This window comes from Aricia agestis, chromosome 3 (genome assembly GCF_905147365.1).
Source record: "Aricia agestis chromosome 3, ilAriAges1.1, whole genome shotgun sequence".
NCBI lineage: Eukaryota > Metazoa > Arthropoda > Insecta > Lepidoptera > Lycaenidae > Aricia > Aricia agestis.
This window is the reverse complement of record NC_056408.1, coordinates 12,970,735-12,997,570: the sequence shown is the minus strand read 5'-3', so window position 1 is coordinate 12,997,570 and position 26,836 is coordinate 12,970,735. Positions and strand designations below refer to the sequence as shown.

General features: G+C 35.5%; 1 protein-coding gene across 12 annotated transcripts in view; it reads right to left on the bottom strand.

Moving 5' to 3' along the window:
• Positions 1 to 26,836, bottom strand: part of LOC121725403 (protein tramtrack, beta isoform-like) — a 554,986-nt gene that overhangs the window by 159,148 nt on the left and 369,002 nt on the right. The window contains exons 5-6 of one of the 12 annotated variants that reach the window (XM_042112330.1): positions 2,959 to 3,111; positions 1,902 to 2,134 (exon numbers count right to left, since the gene is read on the bottom strand). The exons of the other annotated variants lie outside the window; for them this stretch is intronic. Coding sequence (XP_041968264.1) covers positions 1,941 to 2,134; positions 2,959 to 3,111 — 347 coding nt within the window. The 3' untranslated portion in view covers positions 1,902 to 1,940. Of the gene's footprint in view, positions 1 to 1,901; positions 2,135 to 2,958; positions 3,112 to 26,836 lie in introns of those variants that run through there. 12 annotated transcript variants of the gene reach the window in all.

The window sequence follows — 26,836 nt, the reverse complement described above, 5'->3', positions numbered from 1 at the left end:
AGTTCTTTCCTCTGGACTAGGCCGACTATGATGCGAGAATGCCGTATGCGCTTGGGCAACCATACGGACATTTAAAAATCTTGTCCCAGGCACTACAGTATTTGAGGAGTGGTTACTTCGCTCTGAAAAATACTGCATAAATCATCCACAACGGATGTAAAGGCCTAGTAGTATAGACCTTAGTAACAATAAAAAAGGATTACCAAAGATTGAACTTCAGTATTCACACTTAAAGTAGCAGTTATTGAGACGTTTGCCCTTAATGTCGAAAAATATATTAATAAAGTCAGCTACATAACTGCCTGAAAAAAAATACTCTTAATATTTAGAAATTACTAAATAATAATTCTTAACATTCATAAATTAAAACCTTATAAGTACTTATAGTCTTTATTTACAAATTTTGTTAAAAGTCCTAAGATACTTAACGCTTTTGTGTAAAACAATTATATTTCATACAAGTTGACGGATCCATGGCTGCACAACGCACGGTGTATCATTATGACCATTTAAATGAATATCTTAATGGTTGTGGTCATTGTTTAACTTAACAATCTCATCATCTATGGTGTGCAGACTGGCTTTACATCCCTTCTTCATATGCGTCGAGCAAAACCAGCGACTCTTGACAGTACCAGTAGAATGGAGGAAGAAAGTGTAATCACCGACCTTGATCAGTGTTTTCCCTTTTTTAGATTTAATGTACGACATATTGTCTGCAAATAAAAAAAATTACTTCACGTTAAATAGCTAGACATTCTCATTCACGATACCTTATTAAAACCCTTTTCGTTCAGAGGAACGACTTTTTAATTATAACAAGGTATTAACAGTGTCAAAACACATAGGAATGCATAAACTTTCAGTCTTTATTTACTTTTATTAAAGTGCTAACACACTTAACACTTTTGTATAAAACAATTATTTTTCATACTAGATGAAGCCCACAACTCCGTTGCGCTAACACTGCTGCGCCATCTATGACGGATCCATGGTTGTACAACACTCAGTGTATATCATTAAAAGTATTTAAATGTATATAATATTCTTAATGGTTGTGATGATTGTTCAGCTTGATAATTTCATCATCTATCGTGTACAATCTGGCTCTACATCCCTTCTTGTTATGCGTCGAACAAACCCAACGACTTTTCATATTCCCTGTGGAGCAGTCGCGGTAGTAGAAAGTGTAATCACCGACCTTGATCAACTTTTTTCCTTTTTGAGACGTCACAAAGCACATATCAATATCTGCGAACATTTACTTCACGGTAAATAGCTGGACATCCTCATATATCCTGTGCATAATGTGTAATGAATAAAACACTATTAATAAAATAAGTTTTAAATTGTATAGAATAAAAAAGTGTCGTTACAACTTTTTCCGTCCAGCCCCCTCTGCAACGCGCGATAAGGAACTTCGTTCTAAAAATTCTACTATAATAATAATTATTATTAGTTTCTAGAACAAGCCTACCAATCCTTGATACTCCTTTGATTTTTGCCACCTGGTAACAAAAAAAAAGGATTACGAAAGATTGAACTTCAGTATTCACAAAAGTATCAGTTACTGAGACGTTTGCCCTCGATGTCGAAAAATATAATAGTAGAATCATTTACCTCAAGCCTGAATTCAAAATTATCTTCCATATTTAGAAATTAATAGATAATAATTCTGAACCTTCATAAATTAAAACCTTATACTTTCGTCTTTATACCTGGGCCATGGGCCTTAGTTGCAGGCCCATGTTGGATGCGAGTAGCAGGAGATCGGTCATCTTGGCGTTCATTGAGAGAGGCCTATGTCCAGCAGTGGACGACTATAGGCTGATATGATACTTTCGTCTTTATTTACAAATTTTGTAAAAAGTACATAAGATACTAAACGCTTTTGTATAATATCATTATGAGCGTTCAAAATGTGTAATATGTATACCATCTTAATGATTGTGTTCATTGTTTAACTTGACAATCTCATCATCTATGGTGTGCACACTGGCTTTACATCCTTTCTTCATATGCGTCGAGCATAACCAGCGACTCTTGACAATGCCAGAAGAATGGTGGCAGAAAGTGTAATCACCGACCTTGATCAGTGTTTTTCCTTTTCTAGATTTAATGTACCACATATTGTCTGCAAATATTTAATTAATGTTAAATAGCTAGACATCCTCATTTACCTTATTAAAAATCGTTTTCGTCCAGAGGAACGACGTTTTTATTAACTATAATAAGGAATCAACAGTGTCGTGAGAGCACGACACTGCCAATTCATTCATATTCCTAGTAATATTCTATCCCCCTTACTAATAAAGCTGTATAAGCTTTGAATAGTTATACAGTGTTTTGTCTTCTTCAATCCAATTAAAAATGTCACTTGTGTGACAGTAACAAATTACTGTATAACTATTCAAAGCTTATACAACGTTTATTAGTAAGGGGGTATTATTTGTATAAAATAAAAACACTATTTAAATAGTTTGTCTCTAGAACAACCCACCCAATTATTAGCTCACAAAAAGTATATATTATATGTATAATAACCGTAATTGGACTTCATGTATTGTTCACCCTTTATGTGTTAAAGTAATTGAGGGATTTGTCCTAGACAACAAAAAAAAAATCTGTTTGATATTTAGAAATTAAAAATACATTAAAATTCTTAAACCTTTAGTTTTTCGTTAATACTTTTGTTTTAAACATATTTTATTTCATATTAATTCACTTTTTTTATTCCGGCGAATTTATCAATAACCTGCTTATTTTGTCCACTTCAGCCCGTTCTCGTATTGCCTTATAGGGGACCATCTCCTTAAAGCTAAGTAGGGGTTTCTCGGATACTGGGACTTGGGCACTAACTATGAGGGGTCCATGGCAGCACAACGCAGAGTGCATCATTAAGAGTATTCGTATGTAGATCTTAATGATTGTGGTCATTGTTTATCTTGACAATCTCACCTTCTATCGTGTACAGACTGGCTTTACATCCCTTCTTCATGTGCGTCGAGCAAAACCAGCGACTCTTGATAGCACCAGTGGCGTGGCAGTAGAAAGTGTAATCACCGACTTTGATCATCGTTTTTCCTTTTCTAGATTTAATCAACGATATCTCTGAAAAATAGTTTATAATTCGTTTGAAGTTTTTAATACTAGATACACATCCTCATAAAATTCACAAGCGAGAGTAATAATAGTAGTAAAAATGGTAGTAATAATTTTATTAGTCTGATAAAATGAAATTATAATATTAAGTTCTATTACCACTTAAAATGATTTGATCAAGAAAAGGAAACAAACAAAAATAGGTCTTATATAATTCGATATCTACAGTTGATAAATTTTATCAACTGTAGATATCGAAAATAAAATAGAGTAATAATTAAAAATTAAAACCGATTTTATTTTACTAAATATGCCTGGCCTTAAAACATTTAATGCAGAGATTTTGGTTGCATTTTCTACAATATTTTTTAATTTTCTTTACTTTTTTCTTTGCTTGTATGCTAGTAAACGTTTTTCGCAGTCTCTCATAGCATCCAGCACAATTTCTCCGTTTGTCGGTCATCTCAAGGATATGATCATCGTTCCTAGGTTTCCGATTCTCTGAAATATTTCTCTATATTATGAGTAAGCCTGTACATTTTTAATATGCGTTTCAGCACAGAACTCTCTGAGGGATGAAAGGAAAGCAGATGTGGCATATACGTGGCGGCCAAAGGAAGATCTTCCGACCGAGCGAGGTGTTATGCTCGGTCAGGCCGGAGCCCACGTGATACATTTCAGCTGTCGTATTTATACCGACGCGCTCCGAAAACTTCGATAATGCGATGCAGGAATGTTCGGCGAATTGTGGGTACCGCCACATCACTCCCCCCCGGAGGTCAAATCTTGAAGTCTTGTTGTTGACGCTTGAGTCGCCAGTGCCAGAGAGTTCCAGTGAGTCGGAACTGTTGCAGTGAGTCCCAGTGAGTCGGAACTGTAAACTGCTGCACGGGATCCAGTGAGTCGGATAGCTGCCGTGCGGGGCCGATGCTACGTGCTGACCAGGAGAGGTCTGATGTGCTCTGCTTGCTGACCGGTCGGTGTAGTGAGAAAGCCCGATGATGCCGATGCGGAGTCGCCCAGGCCGCGGTACATTGCGGCTAGTGGACGAGGTACCCGATGAGGCAATGCTGGCTGGCGCGGTGCGGAGGGGCGGGGAGTGATGATGATGAAAGGAGGCGTGTTCTGTCGAGGGTCACCAATGTGGGATATGCGTGGCGGCCAAAGCAAGATCTTCCGACCGAGCGAGGTGTTATGCTCGATCAGGCCGGAGCCCACGTGATACATTTCAGCTGTCGTATATATATCGACGCGCTCAGAAAACTTCGATAGTGCGATGCAGGAATGTTAGGCGAATTGTGGGTACCGCCACAATGCAGAGCCATTAAAATGTAAAAATTAAGATGAAGTCCTTACAACCGAATTTTTATCGCAAAATTTTAAGGTCATAAATTATAATAAACATTTTTGGGAACCTTATCGAAAAAATAGAAAATATCGGAATACATGCACTTATATATGAAAATTAAGCTGGTCCTGACTATTATACAGAGTTGTAACGTCTATTCAGGATTGGCGAGACATGCATTTTTTTACCTAATGTTGTTGTGGTCCAGCTACGAGGTAAGTCGTAGTAGCAGTAATTTTTTCCAAAGTGTACAATTTGTACAATCTTGTAGGGAGAGTAAATCAAACACTGTTATCACTCAACACTACCACTCGGGCTCGTAGCTGATAGAAGAAGGGAATGTCGAGCGACATCTCCTTATATATCAACAACCCCACTCCTACACTACAGCCAGAGGGCGTTTGTTTATTATCAAAACACTACACAAAGTAATTTATTTTCCGCCTCGGTATGGAAACATTTAAACTATATATATACAGTATACAACTTAACGAATCAATGGTAAGTGGTTGTGATTATTATTTAACCTTACAATTCTTGTACCTATTGTATGCACGGAGGCTTTGCATCCCTTGTTCATATGTGTCGAACAACCCCAGCGACTTTTTATATTAATTTTGCATTGGTGGCAGAAAGTGTAGGCACCTATTTTAATCATTGGTCTTCCTCTTCTGGATGTAATGAACGCTACGTCTGAAAAATACTATCCCATTTATTTAAAACTTTCTAAAGTACAAATTTTATTCATTCTGCTCCTCTCAAAGATGAAAAAACTTTTGAGTGAATAAATAACAATCATCGATTCATCCATCCAGAATCGATGTTTGTTATTTGTCACGAAAACGTCGAAAATTACTAGTTGGATAGGTATTAAACATTTTTATGATGTACAATTAGATATTTCTCAAAAATTTTATTGATAAAAATGCTTTGTTTTCTACTCTATTAATATATTTTTACCCAAATGCCAGGAAGGGTTATGTTTTTAGCGCGTATCTTATACTTTTCACTATTATTTTCAAGTCAAACACACAATGTAAAAATTTATTGATTGTGGTCGTTGTTTAGTTTAACAATCTCTTCTTGTACTGTATACAGGGGGCTTACTCCCGAAACTGATATCGATTTCGATTTTCGATTTCAACGGTTTTTGACACTATAGACATGCTTTAGACATCTAAAATAGCGCACGATCGTGCTGCGGATCTGGTAATAGGGGAGGGTAGGGATGGGAAGGGAAGGGAAAAGGGGAGGATAGGGAAGGGAATTGGGCCTCCGGTAAACTCACTCACTCGGCGAAACACAGCGCAAGCGCTGTTTCACGCCGGTTTTCTGTGAGAACGTGGTATTTCTCCGGTCGAGCCGGCCCAATCGTGGCGAAGCATGACTCTCCCACGTATAAATAAGTAAGGTGCGTCGGACGGACCATTATTGTCCAAATAAAAACTAACTCTTGATGTCTACAAAATATATTAGAATATGTATAGGTACTTATGACAATGTTAAGTGTAACTACAAAAGAGAATTTACATATTTGTTTAATGTCAAGATGTTCCTTAACGAAAATAACCATTTTAAACCCACTAAAGTAGAAAACGAGCACATCCATCTAATGTTTCTAAAGAAATGTATTTTTATGGTATGACGAAAAAACACAAACATTACATAATACACACTGGCAAAATTAGCGGAACATAGGTAAAAAGGGCCAAAACTTGAACTCAAGTGGGTCGGGCTGTCTGAAAGCCTTTTTTATAGCTTCTAAACTCATTCAAGAAATAAAATATTGAACAAAACTGGCAAGTTGACAGGTTTTTATAGCAATTATGCCCTAATAAGTGTTTTTCGATTATTGACGTTGTAAGTGTTCCTGATAAGAATGGCGTTTTAGCGGGGTGCAAGGTGTGCTCAGCTCATTTGATTGTTTGGTTTTTGGAAGAACACATTGCTTAGATACAAAACTAGTGATTTCCCAGCATCTGCGACAACTAGAGTTGTAACCACGATAGAGAAAGGTCACACCTACCGTTCGGTCAGTCAGGCCTTACGTGTGTCGGCTTCCGTGGTTCATCGTAACTTTCAACGCTTCAGAGAGACTGAGATCTTACGTTCGGAGACGAGAATAAGGCAGATATCGGGTGACAATGGTTCAGGATGACCATTTTGTAAGGAAACAAAACTTAAGAAATCGACCTCAAACTGCTATGCAGACACGAAACCTGTCGGAACAGGTCCAAGATGAACGTGTAAGTGATTGTACAGTAAGAAGAAGATTCAAAGAAGTTAAATTAAACTCAAAAGTGCCAGCAAGGGCACCAAAACTTGAGACAGGACACCGAAGAGCCAGGCTAAGATTTGCGCGTGAACATCAAAATTAGACAAGCGAGTGAAATCTTGTGCTGTACAGTGATGGGAGCAAATTCTGTGTACATTGTATTGACAGGCGATAAAGAATGTGGATAAATCATAAGGAAAGCTACAGGCCATCAAACTTACCGGAAACAGTGGCCTATGATGCAGGCTTCGTAATGGTTTGGAGTTGCATATGATTTGGAGCCCGCATGGAGCTGATGATAATAGATGATGGTACTTTGACAGTACAGGGCTATAGCACCGACATCCTGGAACTGCATGGTGTGCCTTTTACACAGTTTTAGGTAGTAATTTCAATTTTATGTGCGTCCATGGAGTAAGAAAATCGGGCATTATTACCTAAACGATGCTGGCGTAGCCCAGGTGGAGAGGCCAGCGTGGTCTACGGATATGGATCCGATTGAAAACGTGTGGCACATCAATGGGTGAACGGTACGAGTTAAAACTCCAGCTCCAAAATGTGTCCAGGAGCTCGAGTTAACGCTAGTGGAGGAGTAGGAGAATATCCCACAGGAAATGATTGACAATTAAAATGCAAGCATGGAATGGCGTATCCAGGCCCTCTTGAGATCCATAGAAGGCATTACACGCTTTTAACATGGCATTTCTTTAATAAAAATGGAGAATTTATCTTAAAAACTTACTACTGAAATTTCAAAGATATTCTTAATTTTTTTATTTTTGCTGATTTTTTTCTATTTTTAACGTTTTTATGCCCTAAATTTATATAAAATTTCTTTTTAATAATCAATTAGTAAATAAATAAATAAATATATAAAAATCAGTGAACAATTTAAAAAAAATTGAAAATTTTGTTATGTTCCTCTAATTTTGCCGGTGTGTTTATTTCATATTTTTCGTAACCTTCTAATAATTTTAAATAACAATACAACGTTGCCATAACGACGTTGACAAGACGCCATGTCAACATCTAGATTTTTATACGATTTTGTTCCGGAATTCCTACGCGTTACAATGACATCAAAAACGAAATCGAAATCAGACTCGTATCAAGTTGATATCACTTTCGGGAGTAAGGCACCAGGTAGGCTCTACAGCACTTGTTTACGTGCGTCGAACAAGCCCAGCGGGTTTTTAGTTTTTACATTAATTGTGACTTGGTAGCAAAAAGTGTGGCTACCTATTTTGATCATCCTTTTTATTCCTTTTCCAGATGTAATAAATGTGGCATCTATATACGCGAGTGAAAAACTTTAGATTCCTTTAGACGAATAATGCGGATACGTAGTTGTGAAGGAGAGCTAATATTATTTTGAAATTATGCTTTTGTCATACATTTTTTAACAAATAAAACATTATACACACTACAACACACACACTAGGAGATTTTGATTGACACACGAATTGTACTCTTTTATTTATGGTTGAAGTCTGTTGTCAAATTGAAAAAAGATTTAGTTTTTTTATTGAATCTTAAATACAGTGTTAGACAATTACTATACGGCCAGTCTTTCATCATTTGACTATAACTGTCGCAGTAATTATGTCTATTGCGGGCTCTACACTCGCGGCGCAAATTGCGGCCGCGACTCACGGATGCTACGCGCCGTGAACACGATGCGTACAAATACGAAGTCGCGAATCGCAAACACGAAGCTGCGAAACCTCCACACTCGCGGTTCGCGGCCTTCGCGGGCTTTCGCGCCGCGAGTGTAGAGCCCGCATAAAAAATAATAAAGTCAATATTTTGACAATAGAATATCAATTGAAAAGCGTTGAAATTTGAAACTTATAACTTAATTTTTTGAGGTCTAATTCTCTTGTAACCTAAAAAATACAACAACACTTATTTGAAGTTACCAAAATAAAAATAAGACTCGATATGTTTTTTTTTTTTTAAATGTTAAATTTGCGAAGACGATGAATGCTATTTATTTGTCTTATTGATGTACGAGGGCTGTTTGAAAAGTTCTCGGCCTAACATACTTCTGCGTGACTTACACGCGTATAACTTCTACCACGTATAGGACTATTTTAAAATAGATTAAAACTCACGCCGTTTGTAAATTGCTTCATCAGAAAAAAAATTTTTGAACAACCATCTAGGGCAAGTCAGCAGAAACTTGAAGGCGTATTCGAACAGTTGCGCAGTTTTTGCAAAGTCTTATAAAATGAAATTGTAAACACGAAATCAGTCTTTGTCATTTTAAATAAGTTTTCTTAGCAGATATGTGAAACAATTAAACAAAAATGACTCAACAGTTTCAATGTATAATATAGGTATTTAAAAACGAATCTACCCCAATTGCTAAAAATCATCCATTTTCTAGAAAAATGACCAAAATTAAAAAAAAAATGCTGTAATATCCGAATAAATTAAATGATAAAAGAGAGATTGATAAACACTCATTTAAAAATAGATTAATATTTATTTTATAATATCATAAAGATTTAAAAAAAATGTCTCTGCAAAACCGGTGCCGCGTTTGCCGACAAAAATCTAAGTATCCGCGGACAGCTCCAAAGTTAAATTAATTTTTTGAAAATATTTTGTATCAAAGAGATTCAAAATTTATTATTTTATTATCATAAGTTATTCATTATTACAATTTTATAAACATCAAGCTAAATAATTGCCTACTCTTTCGATGATGGTGGAAAATTGGGTCACAGAGAAAATATCTTCTTGAAAAAGTGTTACAGACTAAGGCCACAATTTTTTAGTTGGGGACTAAACTCTACTAATTTTTTTTTTCAAAAAGAATAGAACATTTATAAAGGTAAATAGTATTTTTCTAGGCCTTTTGCCATAAAAAAATGTGCAGTAGAGTCCTATGAACACAATGATCAGATTGGTGTTAATAAGGGCAAAACCGCCCGCGTCTCAAAGCTAAAATTATTTATTAAAATAAATAATTGTGTAAAATAAATGTCACTATCAGAAAATTTTGACTTAGTTTTCAGGTTACCAGGGACGAAGATATATACATTTTAATGAGACATAGTTGATCATTTTGATAATTTTGCAAGACTTTTTATAATCAACTTTTTAGTCATAAAAAATAAATGTAATAAGAATTTTGAAAGCCATTATATCCTCTAGTTTAAGACTGAATTTAAAACTGAAAAAGAAACTTAAATCGTATCAAAGAAAAAAATCGTAAAGCCGAGAACTCAAACAGTCCTTGTATGTCAAATCCAATGTTTTCCAAAAATATCTTATAAAAATAAACGCTTTATTTTCTATTTTCTTTATATATACAGCATGACTGGTGAGACATGATTAATACTGACGGAGAGTATTTGGTACTCGATTCTCATTATAATTATGTAATTTATTACTAGGTACTTAATTTTGACGCCCTTTAAATAAATGAATAAATCTATATTAAAATGTCCTTAACCGAACAATTTTGTTCCTTAATCTTTATTTCCAAAGATATTTAAAAAAAACATGAAAAATAGAGAAGATCCGCCCGAGTAACTACAGTTTTATGCTAAGCTAAAATGAATCTTATTGCGATGCGTATACGCCTGGTCTTTGGTTGTGTGCAAGGTTATCGTTTTGGATTGAGATTAATCCCCGCCTTAAGCTACATTTACTCAGTGATCAATTGATATTATTTTTTTCAACTAATAAAATAGCCAAATATCACGTCTTCGAGTATTGAACATGTCTCACCAGTCATGCTCTATATATTATATACTCCCATATTTCAACATTTTCAGGTGGTTTATCTCCATAATGTATTGATTTGATGATTGTGGTCATTGTTAATTTTAACAATCTCTTCCTGTATCGTATAGAGGTAGGCCCTACAGCCCTTGTTCACGTGTGTCGAACAAGCCCAGCGGGTTTTTACATTCATTGTGGCTTGGTGGCAGAAAGTGTAGCCACCTAATTTAATCATTATTTTTCCTCTTCTAGACCTAATGAAAGTGGCATGATCTAAAAAAATACTAATTCAATTATTATTTGAAGGTACCAAAGTAAAAATGAATAAAGACTTCAAAAATGTTAAAGTGAAGACGAATAAATTAATGAATGCTATTTATTTGTCTTATTCATGAATGAATATCAAAAATCTACTAATTGGATTTTAAATATTCATGAATGTTAAATCCAATGTTTTTCAGAAATATATTCAAATAAAATACACTGTTTTCTAACTTATAAATATATTTTTCCACTTATCAATATTTTAAGATATTTATTGTAACGAATCAATCCATTAAGTATCAATTTAATGATTGTGGTTATTGTTAATTTTAACAATCTTTTCCTGTATCGTATGGAGGCGGGCTTTACATCCCTTATTCACGTGCGTCGAACAAACCCAGCGGGCTCTCACTTTACTTGTGGCTTTGTAGCAGAAGGTGTAGCTACCTATTTTGATCATTTTTTTTCCTCTTCTAGATGTAGTGAAACTGGCATGATCTAAAAAAATACTATTACAATAATTATTTGATAGTATGGTACCAAAGTAAAAATTACTAAAGACTTTCCTTCAAAAATGTTAAAGTGAAGACGAATAAATTAATGGATGCTATTTATTTGTCTTATTCATGAATGAATGTCAAATCCAATGTTTTTCAAAAATACCTCAAAATAAAATAGCACTTTGTATTTATACTTTGTGAATATATTTTTTTAAATTATCAAGATTTTAGGGTGGTTTATAGTAATGTATTGATTTAATGATTGTGGTCATTGTTAATTTTAACAATCTCTTCCTGTACCGTATGGAGGCAGGCTTTACATCCCTTATTCACGTGCGTCGAACAAACCCAGCGGGTTTTCAAATTACCTGTGGCTTGGTAGCAGAAGGTGTAAGTACCTATTTTGATCAATGTTTTTCCTCTTCTAGACGTAATGAAAGTGGCATGACCTAAAAAAATAGTAATTCAATTATTATTTGAAGGTACCAAAGTAAAAATGAGATTCGACTTATTCTTTTAAAAATGTTAATTTGTGAAGACGAATGGATAAATAAATGGGTATTTTTTATTTGCCTCAAAAACTACTAATTAGATTTTAAGCATTCATGATTGTTAAATCCAATGTTTTTAAAAAATATATTCAAATAAAATACACTGTTTTCTATTATGTTTATTAGTTATTACTAAAAATAAAGAATTCAGGATTTTGTGCAATAAATAAACATTCTCGTTCCTGCTTTATTGATACAATAATCTTTTCCTAACATTTCATACATAAAAAGGCCAGTAATTTTGTTTCATAATTTGTATATTATGTAAGTGATTATACTGTCGGTTCTTAGTGAAAATTCATGAACATTAATAAAACTCCCACTTTTCAACTTTTCCACTTTATTAAAACAATATTATAAATTTTAGGATAAAAAAGAGAATAGGATTACTTAATCCTTTTCTCTTTTTTATCCTAAAATTTACACCACCTGATGATGTGAATGAATTTTTAATATAGTGGAAAAAGTGCACGAAAAATTGTGTTTTATTAGTGTTTAATGATTGTGGTCATTGTTCAGTTTAACGATTTCATTTTCTATCGTGTACAGATACGCTTTACAGCCTTTGGCGTTATGCGTGGAACAGGACCAGCGGCTTTTAATATTGACTTTGGACTGATGGTAGAAGGAGTAATCGCCGATTTTAATCATCGTTTTTCCTCTCCTAGATGTAACGAACGATACGTCTGAAAATACCACAGTTAATTTTTAATAAAAAAAGGAACATTTTATAAGAGCTACTATATTGGCTGTTTTTGAACTTTTTGCAGAGCCCAGAGGTAAGTCGAAGAAGATCAATTTATTTTTTAAAAATTATACTGTCATATTTTATCAGTTATCACAAACCTTCGTCTTTTTGAATGCGAAATTCGATAAATTATTTAAGGTGTTGTTAAAAAAGAATAGATACAGCTTTTTTTATTTATTGAATAAATTATATATTAATTATTATTAATCAAATAGCCACACAGCTATAAATAATGAGATCATACTTTAATACAATTAAAACATTCAAAATGTAAACTTTAAAAAACTAGAATTCTAAGGAAAATCTAGATATAACATTTCTGACAAACGGTAATTTTGTGCTCTCCACACAACGCCTTATTGCACTCGGTACAAGTACTTTTAGTCATCCTTCGCTTTGCGGCCGGACAAACAGAACATGTTCTTCTTTTTTTTGGTATATTAGGTTTTTCGTCTGCATTATTTTGTTTAGTCTCTGGGTCGGGTTTAACTTTGACATGATTGTCTTCGATCTCACTATCGTCTGAAATAAAATGCAATACCAATAAAAGATTTCCACAAAAATACACACACATTTCAAACAAAATGTTTAGAGTAGGTATAGACTATAGACTATAGAGTATAGGCTAATGTAAAGAAAAGAAAATAAGATCCAAATACGTACTTAACAAATAGGATATTCTTTAATAACGTCTTTTTAACATTTTTCTTAATTATCATGAGATCAAAGAAAACAATTAAATTCTCTAAACAAAGAAGCCCCCAATATAGCTTAGGATAAAATGAATTACTTTAAGACATGAATAAGTTATTCATTGCTTATTTTTAAGCGTTTGTACATTGTTAAACAACTTTCAATGCTAGTTAGTAAAATTGAATTGACGCCTACAAGAGGTACCTATGCTACAAAGAACTAGTGGAAGATGAAATAATAAGAGCAGGGCCGACTGAGCAGCCGCTCTAAAGCTGCGCGTCCACCGGGTCGGAATCGCAGCGAACGGTGCGGATAGAGCGTCGTCATTTATAATTTGTCAGGCGCAGAAAATATGACGTACCAGCGCGCGCAGTACCATAGAAATCAATACAAAGCAACAAATCCGTCCGGTCCGTAGTCCGTACGCTCCGATTCCGATCCGGTGGATGACCATGCGACAGTGTTCAAATTTGACCTTTTTTCCGCAGGGGAAACACTTTATTGGTGCCCCGGGTCGGAGATGTGCCTCAGTTAAGCTTAAGCATCCCGAGGGAACGTGGGACTGCCGGCGCCGGGCTTACCCACTAAAACCACCTGCTGTTCGCCTTCAGCCGTATAGGGAGAGATGTCCTGGATTTAAGACGACCGGCCGGTCTACCTCAGAAGGGACCGGACTTCCACCAATGTTAGGGGAACATGCTCAGGAGATCGCGAGAGGTCCCCGTCTAGCACTGCCACGAGATCGTGGCGCTGCACGGCCCAACGATCGCACACCTCCAGGGTATGCTGGGCCGTGTCCTCCGCAGCGCCACATTCATGGCAGGCTGGCGTTGGTTCGCTCCTGCCAACTTTACACAGGTACTCACCGAAGCATGCGTGCCCGGTGAGTACCTGTGTAAGGCGTTCAAAGACCTACTCAAGCAAGCAAAAGGGCGCTATAATCAGATCTCGCTCCATCCTAAAACTTGCCTTGAGCCTAAAAATGTGTCCACTCAATGAATTTTATCGTAATGCATTACAAGTTGAATTGCAAATAAATCTATTCGGCCACTAGATCTTATAGTCATTTAACCATCCATAAAGACGAGAGAATGTCCGCTATGCCTTATGTACAATCGAAGAAATTGATCCATAGGCAGGAGTCAACACGGACCCACTTTTTTTTAATGAAATTAAGGGGCAAACGAGCAAACGGGTCACCTGATGGAAAGCAACTTCCGTTGCCCATGGACACTCGCAGCATCAGAAGAGCTGCAGGTGCGTTGCCGGCCCTTTAAGAGGGAATAGGGTAATAGGGGAGGGTAGCGAAGGGAATAGGGGAGGGTAGGGAAGGAAATAGGATAGGGGATTGGGCCTCCGGTAAACTTACTCACTCGGCGAAACATAGCGCAAGCGCTGTTTCACGCCGGTTTTCTGTGAGAACGTGGTATTTCTCCGGTCAGGCCGGCCCATTCGTGCCGAAGCATGGCTCTCCCACGTATAAATATAATCTTCAATTGGTCATGTTATGCCCATTCAATATTACCCGTGATCTATCAGCCGGGTTTGACATGTCGCGAACAAATTATGTAGGTTCGCAATCAACTTCTCTGAAAGTACATTTATGGCTATTTCATCTCATCTCTGATCTTATTTATAAATATTTATCTCTTCAGCAATGGTTATGTTCCTCTTTAGCTCGCACCATCATCTGTCCGACGTAGTAGTAGTAAGCCTTACATCCGCGCTTCGTGCACCGCCATCTCACCTTGTCGCGCCCTTCGTACTGTTGGTAAAACTTTTGGTTTTTATATATCATTTGAGTTTTCCCGTTTGCCTTTGTAAAGAAAAATGCTGAAATATTTACAAAGTTATACTTCAGATCGAACAAAAGCGTTGACTTCTGCAAGCGACTAATTGAGGTAGGTTTTTTTCATTTATTTGTGAGCCAAACTTGCCTTACACAGCCAACACTCAAGTAAGAATGATAACTTAAGGTAGCGTAGTTGAATGCATGTGTGTGCGTGTGCACGCGTAGAATACAGCTTTATGTTGAGTTTCGTGTCTGCAGTAATATCAACGGACGCTATTTTATTTTTTTATATCTTTGATCTAACATTTTACAATTAAAAAGGGTTCTAAATTACTTTATGCCAGCAATTTACAATTAAAAAGAAATTTACAATTAAAAAGGGTTCTAAATTACTTTATGCCAGCATTATATTTCCTATTAAAAACAATAAATGTGTAAAATATATAATATTTTATTAAAACTATTTTTATATTCAATTAAATAAAACAGTAATTACAAGAGTAATAAAATGATTCGAAAAAAAATTCAATGTGACGGAAACAAAAACTACGCACCTCAAAAATTTACTATAATAATAATAATAATATAATATAATATTGAATAGTAAACTATGTACATTTTTTGTCACCAAAATCTGCAGATAATTAACATAACAATCAAAAGGTATAATTCTCCACCAAACATGTTCGTTTTCCTAAGCCGCATAATATTTTCAAAACATTTTTCATGCGCTAATATTTCTTTATTATATTACTATTAAAATCTTTACTAAGCGAATAAACTGTACAAAGTCAGCTTGCGTTTGTCTAAATTTCTTAAACTTTAAAAAGTAGAAAAGTCACATGACGGACAAAACAGCGAATCTTTAATAATAATTATACGCTGCGTAGATATCAATTAAAATTAGTAATTACAGGATAAAAAAGGCATATTATCTTATTATGAAAAAAAAATCACGACCCCGCCCTTTGCTTCTTGATTGTTTTTTTTTAATTTCAACCTCTTGCAAACCCCCTACAGAAGCTTTGCGATCCACCAGGGTGTCGGGACCCACAAAAAAAACAGTTGTAGTCTATGCTCACTTCATTTTGTACCAATTATTATCGTACTGCACGTTTCGCGTATGGTTGTGTTCGTTGTAAAACGCGACCACCTTCTGGTTTATGGTCAGGAGGGAGGCCCGGCAGTTCTTGCTCTTCTTCTGCGAGCAGTACCACCTGGATTGATAGGGTTGGCCCTTCATCCCGCACCAGAACGAGTAACCGTCGTACACTAACTTCGCATTACCGCGAACCGTCGGCACGAATATCACTGGAAAGACGAAAATGGAAAAATGTATAATTGTAATAGGTGCAATGATAGTAACGTGGTTAAAGTATTGTAAAGGTACAAGTTGGAACCGAGCGACACGCGATAACTTCACGTGTCTTCGCGACACTACTAGTTTCTATGTATTTCTATGAAACACCCTACAGTTCGACAAGGCTTTAATTTAATGTGTTAACGTCAGTCAATGTCAGCGCTGCTGGTAAAGGAGAATTGTCAAACACATGTCAAAAATGACGTTTTTGTATGATAGAAGCGTTTAGTTCCTTTTCTCGCCACGTTCAAATAAAGCCTTGTCGAACTGTACGCAGCTAGCGACACTTATTTATAGAAATACCACAGAATATATTATAATAGTACTCTGGAAATACATAGAGATCAGTAGTGTCGCGACGACACGTCGTCTGCTGCCGCTTCATGTAGCCGGCTTCCAACTTGTACCTTGATGATACATTTTCTTTCATGAGAGATGAATTTAAAAAAATGGATGTACTTTGTAGCCGTCAAACAGCTGTCATATGTCACGGAAGAAAACTCTAATTGAATAAATTATTAACACTAAAGTCAGATATTTAAACTATTTATTTACATTACATTCAAGTCACAAGAGTGTACTTTGATATTATTTGGCATTTCCATTTACACGCTACATTTTATGTCTCTAGTGTCTACTAAATAAGTTTAAGGGCAGCCATTGTCAACTTATATTCGGCGGTTTCTTATATATCATTAATATACAGTAATTGATTTCTAAGAAACCAGTTAATACTAGTAACTAAGATCTAAATTTTCCATTGCAAATGAGTGGCTACCCTTAATTATGTCTCACTAAGAATCCATAACTTTTGTCACACATTTTTTCATAATAATAATAAAATTTATAAAAAAATAAATTATTAAATTGATAATGATAAGTAATTAGTAGTAATTTTAATTTTTTTTTACATTAATGACTTAACTTTTATTTGACAAATTTAACTCGTATCTACATTATTTGAGATCAATGACATTTTTGGTTTACATAAGTTTTATAATCAAAATAAAACATTTTCGATTCTTCAACACGTAAGTAAATATAATATAATATAATATAATATAATATAATATAATATAATATAATATAATATAATATAATATAATATAATATAATATAATATAATATAATATAATATAATATAATACTGTACCAAATAATATAATTAAGGTCTGAGACATAATATTATTTGGAAAATATTAAAACTTAATCGACTAAAAATTAGTCAATCAACTAACCCACAAACATAGATTAACCATTTATGTATTTATTTTCATTAAAAAATATATCAACAGCTATTCTATGTTAACAGAACTTCCTCCTTTTTAGAAGTGGGTAAAAAGTAAAGCCACAGCCAAATATAAAACCTTTTTAGTCAATTAGCAAGGTGTGCCTAAAAGGGTCAATTCACGGCAGGCCGCCTTGCCTCCGCCGGCTTATGCAGGATAGTGAATCGTGTCGCAGGACTACATTGCGGCCGGCCTGCGACACCATTCACAATCCTGCATAAGCCGGCGGACGGCACGGCGGACTGCAATGCAGTATAGTGAATGGGCCACTTTAAGCATGGTTATGACATCCTCGCAGCGAAATGACTCTCTCATAGAGAGTTTTGACGAGGGCCTTACACCTGGTGCCGCTCTGCTTGGAGCAGTACCAGGTTCGGAGACGCGACTGTCTCTGCCAGTTGCTCCAGTACGTGTAACCGCCGATCTGAAGGATGAAGTTGCCGTTTCTATTCGGAAGAAAAACTGCTCCCGTAACTGTAAGTCGGAAATTATAGGGTCAGTTCGCAGTGTAATGGGACGACACATGAATTTTTTGCTTGTGGCAAAAAATTCATGTGTCTATGTGTATATGTATATGTGTATATTGAAAGTATAATTGTATTAAATTATGTTAAGAGGATTCCACACCGCCATTTTTTCCATACAAACGTTGTCCCCTGTTTCCTCCCTGGATAATGCTAGTAGAGTTATAATTTTTTTCCTGAATATCTACGGCCACTAATACAATGTCCCTATGTTTTCTTTTTTTTCATAATTTAATTATTAAATAAGATATGAACGTTCAAAAACCCAAAAAAATGGCCAGATTTTCCACTGTGTTCAAACGTCCAGAAAACAGATTTGGCTAGATTATACAAAAAAAGCAAAACATAAGAACACAGCTCAAGCCTTTTTTTAATCTTTAATGAAAAAAGTACTTAAATCGGTTAAGTTTTGGACAAGGAATCAGGGGACAACGAATCTATGATTTTCTGGATTTTCTGCAGTTGTCTCTATCGCGTTCTGCGGTATAGGCTTGAGGTAAGGGAGACAGCTATAGATATAACACGTACTTTTTTTTCATTTCTCTAGCCGCTGTGGTATCCTCTTAAACATGTTAACTTACCTGTAATGGAACAATAATAATACTTTTATTTTGATTTCGTTTCTCTAGCGTTAATACTAACGTATGAATGAACATACAAAACCAAGTTTCACTGTTTTCAAATTAACAAAAAAACTTTATAAACTTAAACGAAACCAATGGTTAGATTTCTACAAAATAAAGGTATTGTTCAGATTTTAATCCTATATTAAAGTACTTTAGTATCTTTGGTAACCTTAGAATTCCCTTCTGTTTCCAATTGATTGTATATTTTAGTGAATTAGAATGGTATACACTATGTAGTATGTACATACACAATTGAACTATGCAGACGAATTACAGGCAACTTTTGTTTTCTATACCTACTTTTCTGAAATTCAGATGTCCTAGTGAACATTTTGCGAACATCAGTAGTCAGTACCTAACTCAAGCAAAACGTAATATATAATTGATTTCGATTGACCTTTACTGTTTGTAGTTACATGTTACAGATGATTATGGTACCCATGGACGCGCACCACTCTTTCATGAGCAGTCTTCACGACCACTTTGCACTTCTTGTGCCGTCGCTGGGAACAGTACCAACTTCTCAACGATGAGTGCCTCGCCCAGTTACTCCAGTACTTGAACGAGCCCAGCAGGAGGGTGTAGTTGCCGTTATTATTGGGTATATACACTGGATCTGTAACGGCAATACAAACTTAAAATTTACAGAATTACGTTAATTTTCTTCCTATTATGCTTAGGTTTCACAAATTATACTCAAAAGATATTTATAAAATCTTATTATTTATTTAAATTGAAAATACAAAACTGTCATACTGATAGTGCTTAAAATTATTAAATGCCAATGAAACTTCGTGTACTGCGATTGGTCGTGTCATTTTGAACCTGGTGCGACCAATAGGAATACAGTTTTAGCTACATACTTATACCTAGAATCATATTGATATTGTAGTGGTCAAATGTAGGAGAGTTCTAAATTTAATTGTATTTCGATAGGAATCCTAAATAACTAAGCTAACCTACTCCAGGCCCTGCAGGGCTAAAATGGTCGCTTTGTATAATCATATTATGAATCATAATATGATTCACTTTTTTGATCGCAAAATGGTCACTCTGCTTGCAATTCATTAAATTGACATTCGTCAGTTTGACAGTTTTGACAATTGATTTGCTGAATTGATTGAGAGGATTTTATACGTGGGAGAGCCATGCTTCGGCATAAATGGGCCGGCTCGACCGGATAAATACCACGTTCTCACAAAAAACCGGCGTGAAACAGCGCTTGCGCTGTGTTTCGCCGAGTGAGTGAGTTTACCGGAGGCCTAATCCCCTACCCTATTTCCTTTCCTACCCTCCCCTATTCCTTTCCCTTCCCTATCCTCCCCTATTACCCTATATCCCCTTTTAAAAGGCCGGCAACGCACATGCAGCTCTTCTTATGCTGCGAGTGTCCATGGGCGACGGAAGTTGCTTTACATCAGGTGACCCGTTTGCTCGTTTGCCCCCTTATTTCATAAAAAAAGAGGAATTGCTAAATGTGACCATTTTAGCCCCGCTGTTCTTACAAGCCGTTGTTTTCATCTTCAATCAATGAGTATGCTTGCCAGTGACGCTGGTAAGTCGGTTGCCAGTCATTTTGGCAACAACTTTACAGTTCTCTGACTTCCGTTCCGTACAATGCCACGTGCTTTCCTCGGTGGCCTCGTTAACGGAGACCAGCGTGAACATAGAGAAGCCTACGCGGAGTCTACTCTGACATCTTGTTTTTATTATTTCATAATCTGAAATAAAAATGAATATTAATTTGTGTTAATGTACGTATAAAATTACTGTTATTATTTCCATGCCATAAGGCTGTATTATTTGATCTACTTATTATAAGGAAGTAAGAAATATACCCAAAAAAAGAGTCGTAGTTTATTTCGAAGGATAAAGATAACACTTTTAAAAAAATATAGTATTATATAAACCACATAAAAATAAAGGACCCTAATAAAAACTATTTAACTAAAATTGTAAGCTGTTGGTTTTCCAATATTAAATAAATAAATAAAAATCAACGACGTTAGCCTGTTACTATTCTCATATAAAACTTTACACACTATTTATTATTTATTAAGGACTCTAATTATATCTGTCGCACACAGTAGGTTTCACACATCAAAGTCTGTCCACTCATTTCAAACTAGATGTTGCCTACAATTTTGCGCAGTACAAAGTATCGGGCAACATCTCTAGATAAAAACCACACCTAGCATAAAGATCACCAGGAGAAATTGGAAAGGAAGTTGAGCAACTTTCTTTTCAATTTTAGCCAAGCGACATTAAAGTTGTGCGTGCCCTTATGAGCATAGTCATATATTAAGTGCATAGCTTATGTGAGTGTTGGCCGATGATTTTGATGATGGCGTCGTCCTGCATCTTGACAGCCACTTTGCATGCCAAAGTCTTCCGTTTCGAGCAGTACCAGATGCTTCTGCCCGACGCGCTGCTGTAGTATCTCGAGAAGGAGTGACCGTTGACGTAGAGTCGGCCGTTGTCGACAAAGATACCATTATCTGAAAATATAATTTAACATTTAAATATATAATTTCACTTCCTGCGACGTACAGTAAAACTGGAACCAGCAGTATTTCCTTATTTTTGGCATTTTATTTAATTTTTTGTTGGACGCGGTCGTTTGGATTTGGATCGGAACGATACCTTAATAATCCCCTGCCTTTTAAACAAGATTTTTATGTTTACCTTACCTAACTCATTGGCTGGTTTTCTAAAATTACTCACGCTGGAATAGAATCAAAGAAATGAATGTTTTATTCTAAAGTAGACGTACATACCAATCCAAGAGAGGCAGAGGGAATATAATCAAAAATCATTTTTGAGATCAATTTATTGCATTAGTCATAAATTATGTAGACTAGATTTAGTGCCATAAATTATTATGATTATCTAATATTAACTGATCTTGAAACATTTTATTGTTACATGTCAGTACGACTAGAATTACTCTAAACGTATACAGTATACTATTTATCTATTACAATATATTAGCATTTAGTATATTTTACCATTGGGGAAGATTGTTACAATATAATAGCATTTACCATCGGGGAAGATTGTTTATTGACCGCGCTTAAGCGCTTATATAACATTTTACGGACCAACAAGGATGGTTTGGCTCGTATATTATGTCATTGTAATGGTAAGCCCCATATGTAGCATGTTATATGATCAATAAGTAATATTATTATAACAATAACTCGTTAGTTTTCCTTTAGGCCGCATGCTTGAATTAGTTCTTATTTTAATGTCAAAGTCAGAACAAAAGCCTTTAAAAATCAACCTAAACAACCTTTAGATTTAAAAATCTTCAAGGTGCCTACCTAAGCTTATAGATATTTACATCTAAATAATATGTCTTCGATTGATTGATAAAATAATAATGTAACTAGCCAGACTATTTCTATGATCTTTGACAATGCTTTATATTATAATATATTACTAGAACCAAAATAACGAAGCACAAATTTCATACAAATTTTGGCATTTCATTTAAAGTTTTGTGCCTCTATTCGCCGTTTGGACTTTAGAAACTCTATATCTATTATAATCTAGAACTTAAACATTAATTTTTGGCACAGTTTTTAGTTATTTTAAATTATAAGTAGCCCAAGTTTTATTTTTAAGTCGGTTAGTAATAAATTCGACGCGTATGTATGTAATATTTCCAGAACTGTCCAGTTTTTGTATATTATGTTAATCTATAAGAGCGTCTGAACAAATGTGCCAAATTTCAAAAGTGTATATTATATATTGTATGTATGTATGTTTGTTTTTATGTTTGTGCACGGACATCTCCGGAACTAAAAGTCCGATTTAAGTGATTCTTTTTTTTGTTGTACTAACTACTAAGTATTGTTAACTTAGGGAATACTGCAAGTTTCATCAAAATCGGTTACTGAACTACTGAGTTTTTGAGATAGGGAATTTTAATTCTTAATTACGTATACCGTAACTTGCAGTCAGTTTTATCTTTTTAAAATACTATTATTACGTTTCTTTTCCCTTTTGCAATGGTTATTAAGCTAAAAGTTTACAATAACTAAGCAAACTTAGTTTGCGCGTCAGACACGTAAAAATAAAGCTATTCGATGCGCATTTTTTTACAAACTATTTGATTTCTGCTAAAAATATTTTCAACTAAGTGACAAGTGCATTCAAATGTATCCTAATTTTTCTCACAATTTATTTACAATAGGCAGTGTTTGTGGAAAATAATAAAGCGTAAAGGGTTCAATAGGCCTTCCCGTATATATGTCGCAGGCGCATTGTATAATCCACCGTTTTACATTACGGCTAGCTGTTTTAAAAAACGGGGCCGTTTCGTAATGCGGCGATTTATCGATTAGCCGGATTGAATGCGGCTGAATGAAATTGAAATCGCCGAAATGTATTCGGCGCCAAACGTTATTCAAAACGGCTAGCCATAATGTAATAGAGTGAAAGATGAGTCGCCTCTTTGACAGTTTTAGTTCCGATTCTTAATACTCATGGCGCTGCCTGTAACATAACAACAACAATGGCGTTGGATACCGAGAGTGCGTTGCTAAATTGCGAAGTTTTGAGTGAATTGAACATAGAAAACAGAACGATGTTCAGGTGCAATTAAAGAATTTCCATTATTCTCGGTGTAAAACAGTAAAGAAAGTACTGGTACGAGGAAAGTAAGATGCGGTTAAATGTGGGCCGCCTTATTGAACCACCGCATTACAAAACGGCCCTGTTTTTTAAAACGGCTAGCTGTAATGTAATACGGCGGATTATACAATCCGCCTGCGACATATACATATACAGAATGTAACAAAACAAGGTGGTGATACTTTAGCATGTGTTCACTGTCAAAGTAGCAGCGCCGATAAAGCAATTTTTTAACATTGGGATGGGTAAAACCATGACACTGGGGCGCTTGCCCACTTAAATTACAAAAAAAATTGCTCTTGCAGCTACTTTCACAGTGAACTCTATAGACACATACCATAAAGTATTAAGTACCTTTTATTACTTTGTTTTGTTATACCATGTTACAGGGAGGCTGATCCCGATCTAACTGATGGCAGGTCGACCTGACCGTTTTGGGCATTCCCATGTAGGGGCACGATCGGCCTGCGATTTCCTAACTAGTATGAGATCCATTGGCAAAAATGTTTCAATCTTCAATGTGTATGAAACGTCTGCATGTAGACGATGACTCCGTCCACCATCTTCACGGAAGCTTTGCACCTCTTCCGTTTCCTCTTGGAGCAGTACCACACACTCCTACCGCAGCTCCCCTTGTAGTTGCTCGAAAACGTGTAGCTCCCGATCTTCAGTAGAAAATTGTTGTTCGATATCGGTATCAGCTCGTAATCTAAAAAAAATACAAATTAAGGACCACCTCCGCATAGAAAGGTTGAATAAAAAAACTATTGCACGTATTATGGTAGTAGCGGCAGAAGTGAAAACGAAACAGCAGCATACATACAGGTCTCGTGACATGACGCGTGTTTAACATCCCACAAAGGCACGTAATCATGGTCATTCATCATAATAACGTGAAGAGAGGCTTTTATACAGTATAACCTTACCTCGTAACCGTGACCTTGATAGTTTTGTTTAGATAAGATTTAGATTGTTCAGTTTTTAACATAATTCTATCTATTGACTAGCGCCTTTCTTTGCCTTTAATTAAAATTGGCAATCAACATCTAACTCATGCCATATCAAAATACGCGATAATCCGGGCATAAGGTAATATTGTAATCAGTCAACTGATTACTATAATAATAATAATAATATCTATATATAATGGTAAGTACCTGAAGGACTTGTGTTACAGGTATCAGACAACGGAAATATATTTAATTCTTTTATACTATACATATATTTAAGATTTTTATTATATCATACACATATTTAATACACATCCATGACCCAGGAACATTGAAAAACTTTTTGTTCCGTCGGCGGGATTCGAACCCTCAACCCCCGGCTTGAGTTGCCACACACTCTAACCATTGAGCCACGGAGGTCAATTACTATGCTGGTATGTAAACTGTGAATAATCAAACACTGTAGAAAATAAGTATAATTTTTTTTTTGGTAAGGTTGATATGATAGACTTTCAAACTATTAGGATTTTAATCTATCGCTGCAATTATACACTTATAATATTGGGTTTGGACCCTCATGAGTATGCACTCCAAGCATGGCGATGACAACTTTGTCCTTCATCTTGACTCGGACCGGGCACTTTTTGCTGACTCGTTTGGAGCAGTACCACGTGGTGCAGCCTTCCAGACGCCTGCAGTTCGTGGAGAAGGTGTTGTCGCCAATTTCCAGCAGAAACCGACCGGTGCGTAGAGGTATTAGTGATACATCTGTGAATATACCCGCGTGTATTAAAAACATAATAAGTTTAACATAATAAAGAAGGCCTGATTCACAATGCTTGACTAGGGTGAAATTGGTCGGATTTAACATTATGTGCGTGAGCCAAACATTTTATATCTATACGTTTAGGTCAAACCTGTTAAAAGATGAGCCTCTGAACAACTTGTGACCTAACGCTACGACTCCAGGCGACATTCAGAATCATAATCTGCATGCTTCTCATTTCAACCCCATTCACAGAATACGGTCCTCACATTTTGCATACTCCACTCCACCCAGAGCCCACTATACATTATAATACGTAAATAAGGAATTTCACGGAAACCGTACATTTCCCGCAAATAAATAGCCTATGGTCTCACGTGGTCTACTCTATATCTGTAAGCCAAATAACATAAAAATTGCTCCAGCAGTTCGTGAGATAAGCACTTACAAATATTTTTCCCCGCTTTTTTTTACTTTTTCCTCTTTATCTTCGCTCCTATTGGTCTTAGCGTGATAATATAATTATAGCCTATAGCCTTCCTCGATAAATGGGTTATCAAACACTAAAATAATTTTTGAAATCGGACCAGTAGTTCCTGAGATTAGCGCGTTCAATCAACAAACTCTTCCGCTTTATAATATTAGCATAGATTGAAGCAATTAGTTTATTGAAGAATCAAATCATAAATAATAATAATAATATCTATGGACGCTTCACACCACGTCAGTCTGGCCCCGTGCTAAGTACCTGAAGGACGTGTCTATGGACGCTTCACACCACGTCAGTCTGGCCCCGTGCTAAGTACCTGAAGGACGTGTGTTACGGGTACCAGACAACGGAAATATATTTCATACTTTTATACTAAGTATACATATATTTAAGATTTTTATTATATGATACACATATTTATTACACATCCATGATCCAGGAACTATGAAAACTTTTTGTTCCGTCGGCGGGATTCAACCCCCGGCTTGAGCTACCAACAGCCCACCAACTGAGCCACAGAGAGATTAAGAAAATTTTAAACACAATTCAATCTATATTTTTATTCGACATTCAAATACACACACTACAACGCCTAATTTCTTTTTATATTTAAATGACGACGCTAATAATAGCTGTTCATAAAATTATTATATCTTAATAATAATTATACAAAAATGCATGCAATTGCATACCGTTAGTTAGGAAAATATGAAGCTTTACTTTTTTATAACATGAGAAATCTGATTTCTATACCATGATAACTAGACACATGTCGGAAGCCTATACAAGCTTAATCTGACACGCTGGAGCTACTCCCGAAATCCCCTCTTCCCCTCCCCAACTAATAGTAGATTAAATAAGTACTTACTTATTTTAAACATTTTGAAAGCCAGATTATAAGGTATCGGCTTTATATATGTTTTACACATATTATGTATTTTATTCTAAATACAAGTAGAGACAATATCAAAACAGTAATACAGATTATTGTAATAATAGGCCTTTGGGTCAAGGTAATATAAAATTAATCTCGACTAGTAGAAGTTGATGACTATAGCATAATATGAATTATCACTTATAATACCACAAGAGCTTCAAAATTATCGGATATTTCCCGATAGGTTCGTTGCAAACAAATGAAGGATTCAAGTTTTGAATTTTTGAAAAGAAGCGCGAGTGATTTTT